At 39.1% G+C, this 13,873-nt stretch overlaps 1 protein-coding gene across 1 annotated transcript in view; it reads right to left on the bottom strand.

Annotated features, from left to right (window-relative positions):
- Positions 1–188: 188 nt before the first annotated feature.
- The window catches only part of svopa (SV2 related protein a), a 38,591-nt gene continuing 24,906 nt past the window's right edge, over positions 189–13,873 (bottom strand). Inside the window, exons 10-16 of the mRNA XM_048556071.2 lie at positions 13,472–13,545; positions 12,348–12,424; positions 11,161–11,268; positions 10,341–10,452; positions 6,871–6,952; positions 5,237–5,326; positions 189–3,997 (exon numbers count right to left, since the gene is read on the bottom strand). Of these exons, the coding sequence (XP_048412028.1) occupies positions 3,806–3,997; positions 5,237–5,326; positions 6,871–6,952; positions 10,341–10,452; positions 11,161–11,268; positions 12,348–12,424; positions 13,472–13,545 (735 nt within the window). The 3' untranslated portion in view covers positions 189–3,805. The remainder of the gene's footprint in view (positions 3,998–5,236; positions 5,327–6,870; positions 6,953–10,340; positions 10,453–11,160; positions 11,269–12,347; positions 12,425–13,471; positions 13,546–13,873) is intronic.

The following is a 13,873-nucleotide window of genomic DNA, read 5'->3' as shown; positions in this document are numbered from 1 at the left end:
AAAAAAAATTGTGAATTGATATTGTTGACATATTAATGTGGAATAATGAACTTATTAATTCAACTTGCTCACCTGTAAAAAAATTTTAAAATTTATTACAAAAGATCTCAATAAAACCTAAATGAAATACAAAAAGAATCTTTATTTAATAAAATTATCTTTAGATATTGCAATGCAAACATTAATATCATTAAGTATATTTTTGTTCCATTGCTATGAAGTAGCTTATTTACATCAAATCAAAAAAAAGTTAACCAGTGACAGGCTGTCATGCAAGCACTGCATATATTTTGTAAACAGTAAAATGCTCCAGTTCAATGCTTCGAGAACAAGTAAAATACATTCAAACACGAGACAGTACTCACCTGATAAACCCAATCTGTAGGTGCACAATGACTATCGAAGCACAGCATTAATTTATTAATATGCTATGAAGTTCACATTTGAATTTACGTTGAACACATTCTTATTGTTTGGAATAAAAAGACCTCACAGGAAAGCCAAGATAACAAAGTGTGGAGCTGGATGTACACAGCAGGCCAGGCAGCATCTCAGGAGCTCCTGCGATGCTGCTTGGCCTGCTGTGTTCATCCAGCTCCACACTTTGCAGATGCTGGAGAATCCAAGATAACAGTCCCCATTATCACAGGAAAGCCAGATTATTTGAGAACTGGTATTCACAAACACAGTTTGAAACAAGAACAAAGTGATACCTGCAACACAAACTCACCTTAACCCCAATGCATAGAGAGACCCAAGCCCCCTCTAATAATGCAATGGAGTTTGTTTGAGAAATTCTATTGCTTCCTGCTTAGTAGTAAGCAGAAAGGAAACCAAGGACATTGGCTCCAAGCTGCCCTCCTTTCCCAGAATATATTTGGCAAAGGTTGTAGACTTGAACAGAATGAAATTTGCAAATAAATGAATGTTTCCTAGATATGTGCCTATTTCCACTTGACTTTCATAGATTTGCATAAATGTTTTGGTCATAATTGTACAATGGTATTAGTAACAGAACTAAAACTAATTTGTATGTCCTGTTTTGTGTACTATAACTAATATTACACAGTTTCAGTACAATGAACTTTGAGCTTGCTAACATGGTTAAGAAAAGAATGTGCAGTATCACTGTTAATAAGTGCCCTTAGCAATTAAATCAGCAAAAATAATTCTTTGGAGTGAATAACAGGCTGAAGCCTAATCAAGGAGCATGTTCCAATTGTTAGTGCAAGTTACAAGTATCATCCATTTGACCGATTCAGTTGGTTGATGCATGAAGTAACATGACCAAGAGAAAATTGAAGGCTGGGTAGCAGCCAAGGATTTGGCATGGTTTATGACAACTTGACCAAGAGTGTGTTTTAGGCTAAAATTTATTGAGGATATGAGAGCTGACCTGAATCTCAAAGTTGAACAGTTTACAACCACCACCCAAATATTCTGAGTTTTTAATATAGTTTAAACTAATAGATCTCTTGTGGTGATGCTCATGAGTAATCCAGGACCTGATGTTTATCACTGTACTGCTTCAGAATCAGCAACAGTTATTAACTTACAGCATGATACAGTCAATTTGCCACAATAATCTAACTGTTAGGAAAGACACACACTATGTAAACAAAATGTTTGTTGTATTGTTAACTAGTACTATACAAAATTAATCTGATTGTTTTCCCCTATCTTCTACCGTCATTTTTTTTTACTCCCAATGCAGGTAAATTATTTATATTCCTTCTTCAGTGGTTACTTGTATGATTAGACAACTTTTTAACCGCGTCCATGCATTTCCAATTCTAGCTAAAACTACTATTGACATTGTATTGCCATGGCAAGTTTTTTATTCATTGTTAGATCTCCTGTAAGTTGTGCCTGAAAGGTTAATTGCTCATCAGCCAAACCTGGCTAATTGACCATTTCCAACTAGCTAGAATCTAAGGTCAGTACTAGAGCATTAACCAAATGTTCAACCACTCCATGGGCTTGGTACACTAATCAGTTCTCTCAGAAGACATCAGTTTCAGGTCAATTCTGTACTCTTGCTGAAAATTCTATCCCCTTTTTAGACACGACCTCAGATTGAACCAATGTTTACAAGGTCAGCATGTTATTTAGTCCTGCACTGTTCTTGTGATCCTTTCACTCGAAGAACCATCTACTTTCACCTCTGTAACAGTGTATCCTGTAATTTTCTTACTGTCTGGACAAGCTTTCAAGGCCGGTACCTGGCAATGACTTCAGCCAGTGGAAGTGATTGCCACAATTGATGGCAAATCATAGATCATTGCAGCATCTGCCCACATGCAAGCCACACCACTTTGACAGAATGTTGCTTTGTGACATCATGTCTTCCTGTGCCTCAGAACATCTGCTGCTGGAATTTACATCCATTTTCTTGTCCCCTCTAAATCCAAACACACAAATGTTCTCCTGAATGGCTTCCCATCCTCGGTAAATTACAGCTCATCCAAATTACTGCAGCCCATTGTTCATCTCCAACGTATTTATCACTCTTGTTCTTGCTGAGCAATGTTGACTCAGTTCTTTTAACATTTCCAATTTAGCATTCTTTACCACATCTTAAAAACCATTGATGACTCCTTCATAATTCTAACCTCTTCTATCCCTATAACCCCATCAGCATTTACCAATGAAGGTCCTTTTATAATCTCATTAATGATTAATGAAAAGGAATAATCAAGTCTAATATTTGCAATAAGAAATGACTTACTGTGACCACTTAGAACAGGATACTGTCTATTAGCATAAGCAACAGGAGATGGCACCTTAGATATTGATTTTCTTTCCAGCAAGAGATTCATATTTAAGATATCACCTGCTTAGCAATACACTTGATGCACTTCCAGCTCATTGAAGTTTAGTAGGTTGCCATAGTTGTGGCATATAAATGTTAACATAAATACATTTCCTGTTGAAAATATTTAGTTTCTCAGTACATAACTGAGTTTTCCACAAAGAGGCGCAACCTCAAACACATTTTTATTGTTTAAAGTTACAAGTTTATTAAGCAATCCCACTACATAGTACAGCATGACAGACAAACCTCGATAATACAAACTAATCTTTCTATTGCAAAGATTACTATGGCTTGCTGTTTTACCTGTCTCGTAGAAACTTCTTCTTGTTAGTTTGATGCTCTATGCAATGTTAAAGACAAATCCATGTGCACCAGTTTGTTCCCACTTGGCATCACATCAGCTGAGTTCTTATTTGAATAGTGCACTGTCAGTGCCTATTTTCTACTTTGGTGTAAAAGAGTTATGAATCATTGAAAATGAGCCTGTATAGCTGCTGTAGGAGATTGTTTAATTCAGCCTCTTGAGCTTTAATGGATTCCCATAATAGTTTTCAATTCATTTATTCATAAACATTGTATTTTCTATTGCAAATATTTGCATTATCAGTGAATGGGGTTGATTCACAGTAAGGGAAAGGATTATGCCATAGCAGTTTGTAGTAAAAAAGCTTGTCTGTACTATGGTTGGGTAAATGGCAAGGTATGAACGACAGGGCTCACCCCTTACATTCTACATTAAATCCTACCATTACTTTCCAATCCTTTATACGTGCCCTTTAGTTTGACATCACAAAACTGATGGGGCACGGGAAGGTTGTGGTTTCCTTTAGCTTATATATGCGCCTGCAGAATACTACATTTGTTTCCCATCTTAATACTCACACCATTTCTTATTAACCAGAAGAATAAGTGTATATTAGTAATGATTTTGATGCTGTCTGCTTCCTGTGAGGCCATTTTTGGTCTGGTTGCTGTTGTGACAAATTCATTCTAGGTGCTCCTGGTTGAGCTGCTTGAGCAATGTGTCCTGCCCACCATTTCCTGGCCCCATTCCCGCTGGCTGGACTCTTGCAGGCCTCGCCCCATCGTCTCAATTGGTAGGAAACAGGAAGCAAGGGCTGCCAATAGGCAGCATCCACTATATACGGAAAGTGTCAGGTAGATTGAGGATTCCAACATAACCTGGTTGGGAAAAACAGGTTTCGTAAACTAAAACATCTTTCTTCACTCCGCTATAAAAATGTTAACATTTTGCAAGAGATTCTGGACAGTGCTTTGTTTGATTTCAACCTTATTTCTTTGCAGTAGATGTCATCATTAGCTGAAAGCTCAAACTGCTTTCAAGTCTTTGCCACCTCACTGAAGTCAGCCTCTAGGATGAGCATATGGGCTTTTGTAGTGGATAACACTGTCTAAATTTCTTTACTGTCTGGAAGCCTGCAATCCCATTCAGTCTGGTGGCAGAGCTGGAAAAGTAAAATGGGTGGAAATCTCTACATCTCACTGCTCTCTGGCACAGGGCATTAGATGACAACTTTGCATCTTTGCCATCATGACATGGCAGTCATCAATACAACTCTGGAGCAATAGACACTTTATTAACAGTATTTAATCTCCATTCCCCCTCCTCCAAGAGATGATGGTGGATGCAGCGATTTTGGATATTTTTCAGACCAAAGTACTTGATAAGCAAGAAGATAAAAAGTTATCGGAGGTAGATGGGAATGTGGAGTAATCAAATCAGCCATGATCTTATGATAGAGCAAGCTCAAAGGGCCCAGTGGCCCACTCATGCTACATGTTGGTTTATATATTGGGTGACACATTGTGAAGCATACTTCCACTGTTGAAGGCAATGCACCTTCAGACTTTATAAGTGGTCATTTTCATGTTTGAATGTGAGCAGTAAAAAGACACTTTGCAAATTACAGCAGAGCATGATCTTGTCCTTGGCAGGCATCCACATAACTGCTTTCTAACAACAGTTACTGAGTAATGTTCAGGAGCAAGAACTTTGAAAGATTTTGTCCAGTTTGGGAACAGCAATTGCCCTCCCCAGTGTTGAGTTTGTTAGCAGGGGCAGACGTTACTCTTGGCAACGGGGAAGTGGTCAGATTTCACCAGGTTAGCCCTTGTGGCAGGTGGTCGCTCCACTGCTGGTAAAGTGGCAGCAGCAGCTGTAGGAGACCCATAATTGGCTACTTAAATGGACTAATTGGCCTTTATACAAGAGGGACTCTGCCACTTCTGAAGTGTTATAGTGAAGGAAAGGTGAGAGGAACGCAAACCCTTATTCTCCCATCTTGTAATGGGCCCTGTCACTTCAGACCTCATTGTAGGAGGGCCAGTAGAGTCCAGTCCAATGAGAACATTGTGGCTGGAATGAATTAGATGAAGGATGGGATTCATATTCATCTTTACCTGTGCAATGAAAGGAGTGATGAGAGCCCCCACTCGTGCCATCCCACTACACGTTCCTAATCCTAATGCACGGGTTGCAGTTGGGTAAACCTGGGAGAAAAGAAAAACCAATGAGGTAATAAAGTGAAGGATGATAATTGGAGCTGGTCTAAGCCATTTTGTATTGCATCTTTACTGCTCACAGCCTCTATAAAAGGAATCTAAAGCAGGAATTACAACCAGAGGAGGAAAGAGTAAGAAATGGAGAGGTTTAGAGTGGTGGAGCTAAACATTTGTTGGAAATGACATTTTCTTAAGAACAGAGGTTGCAAGGGGGAAGAAACTGGGCAGACGCTCCACAAACCAGCAAGAAGGTGATTGAACTTGCAGCCACTACTGGTAGGGTACAAGAAATAAGGAACAAAGTGAGAATGTTAGTAAAGCAAACATTCATTTGGGGAATTAAACCAAGAAGATATCATTAAAGTACAGTGGAGTGATAGACAATGAAGGGAATTGGAAAAAAAACAAGAATTTTGTAGAGACCTCATCAGAGAATTGAGAGCCAGTGCAGCATGGAGAAGATTGGTGGTGTAAATCAGGGTTCAGTGCAGGTGCAAACCCAAGTTGCAATGTCTTGAATGAATTGGCTATATGGGAGTGTGAGTTATTGGAGGCAGGGTGCAGTCACAAGACCGTAAAACAAGACCTTTGTATACTAGAGATAATGGGAACTGCAGATGCTGGAGAATCCGCGATAACAAAGTGTGGAGCTGGATGAACACAGCAGGCCAAGCAGCATCTTACGAGCACAAAAGCTAACGTTTCGAGGGTCTAGGCCCTTTGTATACTTAGTTATGGACTGGGGTTTTGGCATCAGGGGGTAAGAGACAGTTATAAAGGTAGTGGATGATGCAGTGGTAAATCAGCAGGCAGTGTGTGAACTTGGAGGAGAAAGCTAAACTTAATAGTTGCCAACCATTTTATACTTACATTACAAATTTCATGCACATTTAGCCCAAAATCCTTGTCACCTTACAGTTCATTTGTGCTTAGTGTACCCCTCCCTCTTCACAGATGCAAATTGTTTGAGGGAATCTGAATTTAACTCTTGTTCTCAGAATCTTTATTCTAACTTTAATTGCCACTCTCAGGTGAAGATAGTTTTATAAAAATCTGTCAATCTAATACTGTAAATTCCGAGCAGTGAAATGTACTCAACTCTCCCAATTTCATCAACTGTGAGCCTTTCTTTATGCATCCTCAGAACATGAGCATCACTGGCAAAGCCACATGTATTGCCCATTCTTGAAAAGATGATAGTGAGTTTTCTTGAATCACCGTGGTGGCTTCAGAGAACTGATTATCTTGTTAGTCCACATTAAAATGCAGTTAAAGATACAACAATGTTTGGGTCTGGTTAGACAAAGTCCTCCAATTTACTCCTATAAAAGGACATCAGTGAAGCAGTTAGATTGACAGTATGACAGTCCAACAGTTTTACATTTGTTTTTATTGAATAATTTAAAAACTGCTTCATGAATTGCCACTTTCTGGATTGCTCGTCACATAACCTCACCGTTACATTGTTGTACTCATAGGAAGTGAATACCTTGGCTTTAGAATATTTTCATGTAACTGTATATTGATCTTACCTCAGGAGTATAAACATATGCAGCCTGAAAACCACCGGATATGAAAGCTCTGGCAATAAAGAGGAATACAGTGAGAGCCAACCTGCAGAAAAGAAGCAGAGAAACAGTCATCCCGTCTGATAAAGAGAGAAGCAAACAGAGTGCTGGAGAAACTCAGCAAGTCTGGCAGCAACAGTAGAGAGAGAGTTAGTATTTTGAGTCCAGTATGACTTCTTAGAACTGAGATAAAGAATCCTGAAAATACGAAATGAATTGGAAGCAACCACACAGACACAAGGTCTTTTGTTTAGAGAACCATAGGAGATGGATGAGGTACTAAACAAATTTTTTTGCGTTAATTCTTACTCTGAAGCAAGAAGTGGAGGCTAGGGAATTCGGAGAATTAAATATTGATGTCTTGAAAACAGTCCACATTACAGAAGAGGAGATGGTGGAGGCCTTAAAAAACATAAAGATGGGTAAGTCTCCAGGACCTGATCAGATGTATTCCAGGACATTGTGGGAAGTTAGGCAAGAAATTGCAGAACTCTCTAGCAGAGGAATAGGTATCATCTACAGCCATGAGTGAGATGCTGGAGGACTGGAAGGTGGAAAAGAAGTGTCTTTATTTAAGAAAGGCCAGAAGGAGAAGTCTCGGAACAATAGATCAGTAAATCAGATATCAGTGGTGTGTAGATAACAAGGTGTCGAGCTGGATGAACACATCAGGCCAAGCAGTATCAGAGGTGCAGGAAGGCTGACGTTTCGGGCCTAGACCCTCCTTCAGAAATGGGGGAGGTGAAGGGGGTTCTGAAATAAATAGGGAGAGAGGGGAGGCGGATAGAAGATGGATAGAGGAGCAGACAGGTGGAGAGGAGACAGACAGGTCAAAGAGGCGGGGATGGAGCCAGTAAAGTGAGTGTCGGTTGGGAGGTAGAGAGGAGATAGGTCAGTCCAGGGAGGACTGACAGGTCAAGCGGGCAGGATGAGGTTAGTAGGTAGGAGATGGGGGTAGGGCCTGAGGTGGGAGGAGGTGATAGGTGGAAGGAAGGACATGTTAGGGAGGCGGGGATGAGCTGGGCTGATTTTGGGATGCAGCAGGGGGAGAGGGGATTTTGAAGCTTGTGAAGTCCACATTGATACCATTGGGCTGCAGGGTTCCCAAGTGGAATATGAGTTGCTGTTCCTGCACCCTTCAGGTAGCATCATTGTGGCAGTGCAGGAGGCCCAGGATGGACATGTTGTTTGAGGAATGGGAGGGGGAGTTGAAAGGGTTTGTGACTGGGAGGTGCTGTTGTTTCATGAGAACCGAGCGTAGGTGTTCTGCAAAGTGGTCCCCAAACCTCCGCTTGGTTTCCCTGATGTAGAGGAGGCCACAATAGGAACAGTGGATGCAGTATACCACATTGGCAGATGTGCAGGTGAACATCTGCTTGATATGGAAAGTCTTCTTGGGGCCTGGGATGGGGATGAGGGGGGAGCAGGTGTAGCATTTCCTGCGGCTGCAGGGAAAAGTGCCGGGTGTGGTGTAGGTTGTTGTTGATGGGGATTCCAATCGGTAAGATTCACATGCATTTGGAAAGGCAAAGACTGATTAGGGATCGTCAGCACTGCTTTGTGCATGTGAAATCATGTCTCATAAATTTGATTGAGTTTTTTCAGGATGTAAACAAAAAGGTTGATGAGGGCAGAGTGGTAGAAAATGTCTACATGAATTTGGTAAAGCCTTTGATAAAGTTTTGCATGTAGACTGATTGATAAAGTTAGATCACATGGGATTCTGGGAGATCTTGCCAATTGAATACAAAATTCAGTAGGAGACAGAATATGGTGGTGGAGGGTTGGACTGGAGGCCCGTGTTCAGTGGTGTTTCACAAGTATCAGTGTTGGGTCCACCTTTGTCATTTATATAAACAATTTGGATGAGAATTTAGGAGGCATAGTTAGAAACTTTGGTAGTATAGTCAACAGTGAAGAAGGTTATCTAAGATTACAAAGAGTTCTTGATCAATTGGACCAATGGGCTGAGAAGTGGCAGATGAAGTTCAATTTGGATAGGTGCAAGGTATTGCATTTTGGCAAAACATACAAGTGCAGGACTTATACAGTTAAATGGTAGGGTTTTGGGTAGTGTTGTCAAACAGAGAGACCTAGGGGTTCAGGTTCTTTCATTCCTAATAAAATGTTTCTCTGCAACCAATGTGATACCTCACATTGTCACTTGAACCCAGCAACAATTCAGAGGAGGTGCGGTCTCCAGTGAAGTTCACCGTTAGGAATATCTACAACTGGGTATTTGGTAGCCTAAAGTAGCCTAAAACCCAATTAGTTTTGTCACAAGGACTGATTTTGTACACTGAAGTTTTGGCCTTGTGAAATTTTCATGTAAACTACTTTTTCATAACAAGCTAAAAAGTAACGACAAGTGTGAGAAATGTTCATGTTTAAAAGTCAGCAAAGGTGTAGTACACTGATGCTTCTCTTCAGACTTAGGTTGTGTCTGTAAAGGGTATTTTAAAATTACCTAGCCCTATTAACTTTTGTCAAAGATGGCTGGGACAATTTAAGGATTTTTTGTAAATAGCGTATTAACATAACATTAAAGTAGTTCACACACAGTGTTGCTCAAGATTGTAGTCGCAGATTTGGAGTGCAATTTTTCATGCTTATCCTGAAGTATAAACAACACAGGCTGTCATTGTAAAAGAAAAAATGTGCTGAAATTACATATCATCTGGTAAAAAAGACTTCTTTTCTGAAATTAAAATGTATAACTTTGTAATAATGTCTACCTTATTTATTTAGTTTACTCAAGTTGCTTTATTCCCTTTCAAAACCTCTGAATCGGTCCTATTTCTAATATAAAATTATCCCCTCTTCTCTGTTGTGTGTATGATTGCAAAAGCTATCACCAACCAAAATGCATTTCAATGTTTTTATATACAATTTTTTAGGTAATTTTTCCCATTGTCAAGTCACCAGTGACCAACCCCACAATTTGAGACCAATCATGACTGTCTGAAACTGACACTTTATTCTAGCTCCGACATCAGTGCTTCTTAGCAACAGCAAGAATGTAATTAAAAACAACATTCCAATTCTCTGGGAACACTTAAGGAAAACATAACTTTGCATTTTTTCTGCCGTTGAAGCCTTGCAATACAAAATTAAATGATTGGTTTGCTCTGGGTCAAACTCAAATACTGATCTTCAGGTGCTCAGGCACCTGTCTGTTAAACTTCAAACTGTAAATTTAAAGGGGAAAAACAATCTTTAAAAAATGGTCAACCATTTTCTGACCTTAGAAAAGAGCCAATTATCTTCTAACAGGCCATAAAGTGGGAATATTCAATGCAGCACTCATAGTCATAATGACAGATTATCAGTTAAATGGTATAAGATCACTATTTTGGGAGAACTGTTCATCATGTGCATTATTATTTGCCCTTGTTGATAATACAAAGGAAGTTAAAGAGGAATAAGAAAATTACCTCCCAACACATGCGAACAACAGCAGAGAGAAAAATGAAAAGATAAGGAAAGACACTGCCATTGTCTTCTTTCGTCCAATCCGGTCAATAATCCATAATGTTATTAAGACACCTGCGGAAAGATTAATGTGCCCATGTGAATGATGAACCCAGATGCCGACTCATGGAGTTTGACTTAATTGGCACAAATTATTCTTTTCTACATGATTTTTAAAAAGTTATCGCCAACTACTTTGACTCGACACTGTGAAATCCACACGCTCCACGACCATGGGACTTCCAGGCAGAGTTTACTCATGTCTTTTGTTTCTACATTCATTCAAAGAATATGGACATCACTAGCTTATCAAGCATTTCTTGCACAGCCCTAGTTGCTTTTGAGAAAACGGTGATGTGCTGCCTTCTTGAGCTGCTGCAGCCTTGGTGGAGTCATGCACACAGTGCCAGTCAAAAGGAAGTTCTAGGATTTTGACCCAGAAGGAACAGCTATATATTTCCAAGTCAAGAAAATGTGTGACTTGGTTGGAAACTTGCAGGTGATAATTTTCCAAAGTATTTAATGCCCTTGTCCTTCTATGTGGTAGTGGTCATAGATTAGGAAGGCTCTGTCTAAGGAACCTTGTTGAGTTACAGCAGTGCATCTTATGAATGGTATACATTACTGTACACTGCCACTGAAGTAAACTGCTTTGTTGTAGATGATGTCAAGCTTATATTAGGCTAATCTCCTAATTTTCTTCCCCTTTCCACCACCCACTGATAAATCCATTCAGTACTCCCCAGCAAGAATACAGAAATAGAACATCCCCAAAATTCTCACCTGGAAATTCTGACAATGTGGTCCAAAGAAGGTCTGTGTAGTCAGTAGCATTTAAGTATTTACATTCCAGTGTACACCTTCCCTCAGGTTTCTTGCCACTTGTCGACACTAAAAAAATGAAGGAACATTATCTTCCATCCATGTACTCATGCCAAATGAATATTATTCTCACAGATTATTTCGCTTGCCAACTTTATCTCCTTTATCTCTTGAAGAGATTCACATGTAATATTCAAAAGAAATGTGTTCTTGATTTTACTCTACAGAGTCATCATCTTCCTTACAGCCATCATCCCCCATAACTTGTAATTTAACAACAGCAGAAATGTGTCATTGAATAATTGTTGACTTGGTTTCTTTCTGGTATAAAGTTAAATGCAGTGTTATGACTGAAAATGCAAGAAGTTCTCAGTCAAGAAGTTAGGTGATGTCGTGATTGAGCTTCAAAGTCAATGGAAGGAGCAAGGTAAGGATTTCCACACACTTGAGGCCCTGAGCAAACAAACGCAGAATGGGAAATGCTGCTAAAAGTCTTGGTATCAACATGTAAGTGACATAAGGGAGGAAAAGTTTATATTCAGTTCAGTTTGAAGCTGCAAAAACAGGTCAAAAAAGTAACGGCAATTAAAAATAAACCAAAAAGACAACCAAGAAGAAAAAGGACTGGGTGTAGGAGCTGACAGAAGCATTACTTAGCAGATGACAAACTATAATTTGTCCATATAAAACTTAGCTGAAAGGTTAAAATGAGATTGTAAATTGAAGTGCAGTTGTACTAAAGATTACTTTTAAAGCTGCTTCTGGCTGCAGCATCCTTTAAAATTCATCACAGGAGTGGCATTGCTTATTCACTTTCTACATGGACTCCTTACTTGAATAAGCAATATGAATGTCTTGACTGAGATTCCCACACAATATATCAATATAGCACAGTAGAACGAGTGAGCAATCTGATTCACTGGTACAGATGACAATTCACTCCACACAGTATTCTGTTTGGGGAATTTAGTTATTGAAGTTAAGCTGATTCCAACATGATTATGTAGCCAGTGTGGTTATTTTAATATTTCCTCATTTAATTTATAAGTCATTAGAGCAGCTTTCAGAACTACAGCCAAACACGGATCAATGAGATTTTCCCACTACTCCCCCATTACAACACTGGAATAATCAGGAGGTGTACTTACTGCTACACACATCACCTGCCTGGAAAAGCTCTGTGGTTAATAGAACCAGTCCATAATAGGAGAAAGCATTGGAAAACCTAAAAACATAAACTGTGTATTGTTATTCACAACCACTGAGCAATGTAACCTTGTGTTCTCCATATCTTGTCTCTTTTCAGGGATGTTGTCTAGAATAGCATTAGTTAAAATTACTCCAGATAAAAGGATTAAAATATATCCATCAAACTGATAGATTCTTTCCAACTTTCAATTTCTGTTACAAGCATAATGTTCACACCTTTCTGCATTTTTAATCAGAAAGCCAAAATTTTCTCTATTTCCCGTCAGCCTTTGGAAACTCAGTAATTGTGTTATTTCTCTCTTCAGCCAAAAAACTATACAGTGAAAGCAATGAGAGGGCTAACGGGGACAAAAAAAAATTCTGCATCCAAATTGTCAACCAATACAAAAAAAACCAAGATTTGTGAAAGTGAGCACATAATACATCAATGTCACAGGGGAAACCAGCAACCTGAGAAGCTCTACATGAGATTGAAGGATATGAGAAATAGGGTGCTCTGTGTTATTTTCCAAATTTTGACACAGGCAAATAGTCTGAACTGATCCATTCAGAATATATGTGCTCCCATTTAAATCAACACATTTTTGTTAAGTGCTGGCAGCAGGGGAGGATGAGAGAGTGAACATTTATTTTTATTGACCGTGCATTTTATGGATTACTTGACTAGCCAGCTGTGGCTTACAACAATACAGCTATTGTGGATACAAAAAGCAATGGATGGGAAGGTGGTGTGATTACTCCAGGGCCAAAGGAGCTGAGATAGTAGCCATCAAAAAGGAGTGACCATGGTGCTTCGTATCTCTGTGTCCTGAAATAATACTGAGCTCACTTCAACTTCGCACCTTGTTTATTATTTATACTCAGTGCAAATGCAGATGGATAAACTAATGTTAGAACGTCTCTTCATCTTTGACGGAGATTTCAGAGTAAAACAAAACTCTTGGTTTAATCACTGGGTGCGCTGAATAAAATAAATAATTAATTGATTGTTAAAAGGTAGTTAGGACAAACCAATTTGAAAACAATAAAATTGTATTAATTTGATCTTAAACAATACACTTACCAAATGAACCATAAAAGGACAGTGGTTATTCGAAACTGTGGTGTGAAGAGGTCCCAAATTCGTCCACGGTCCTCCTGTCTCAAACAAGCATTTAGCAAGTTTAGTTCAGTGCAGGCTGACAAAGAAATTCAAAAGTTATTTCACAAACAACCAGCAATGAGTATCAACATTTTGAAGCAATGGGAGCTGTTAAATCTTGAAATAATATATTGTTTTTAAGATTTAGTTCCAGCTCATTTATCTTCTCAAATACTGCAGATACTAGAAACCTGAAATAAGAACAGAAAAATACAGTATTTTCCAGGTCAGGCAATGTCTGAAAGAGAAAGAGAGCCAAAATCTAAGGTCAATGATGAAGGGATTGATAATGGACCTGCACATTATTAACAATATGCATATTTA

Source organism: Stegostoma tigrinum, chromosome 26 (assembly GCF_030684315.1).
Source record: "Stegostoma tigrinum isolate sSteTig4 chromosome 26, sSteTig4.hap1, whole genome shotgun sequence".
In the NCBI taxonomy this organism is placed as follows: Eukaryota; Metazoa; Chordata; class Chondrichthyes; order Orectolobiformes; family Stegostomatidae; genus Stegostoma; species Stegostoma tigrinum.
The sequence above is the reverse complement of the archived record's forward strand: the minus strand, read 5'-3'. Positions and strand labels throughout refer to the sequence as shown.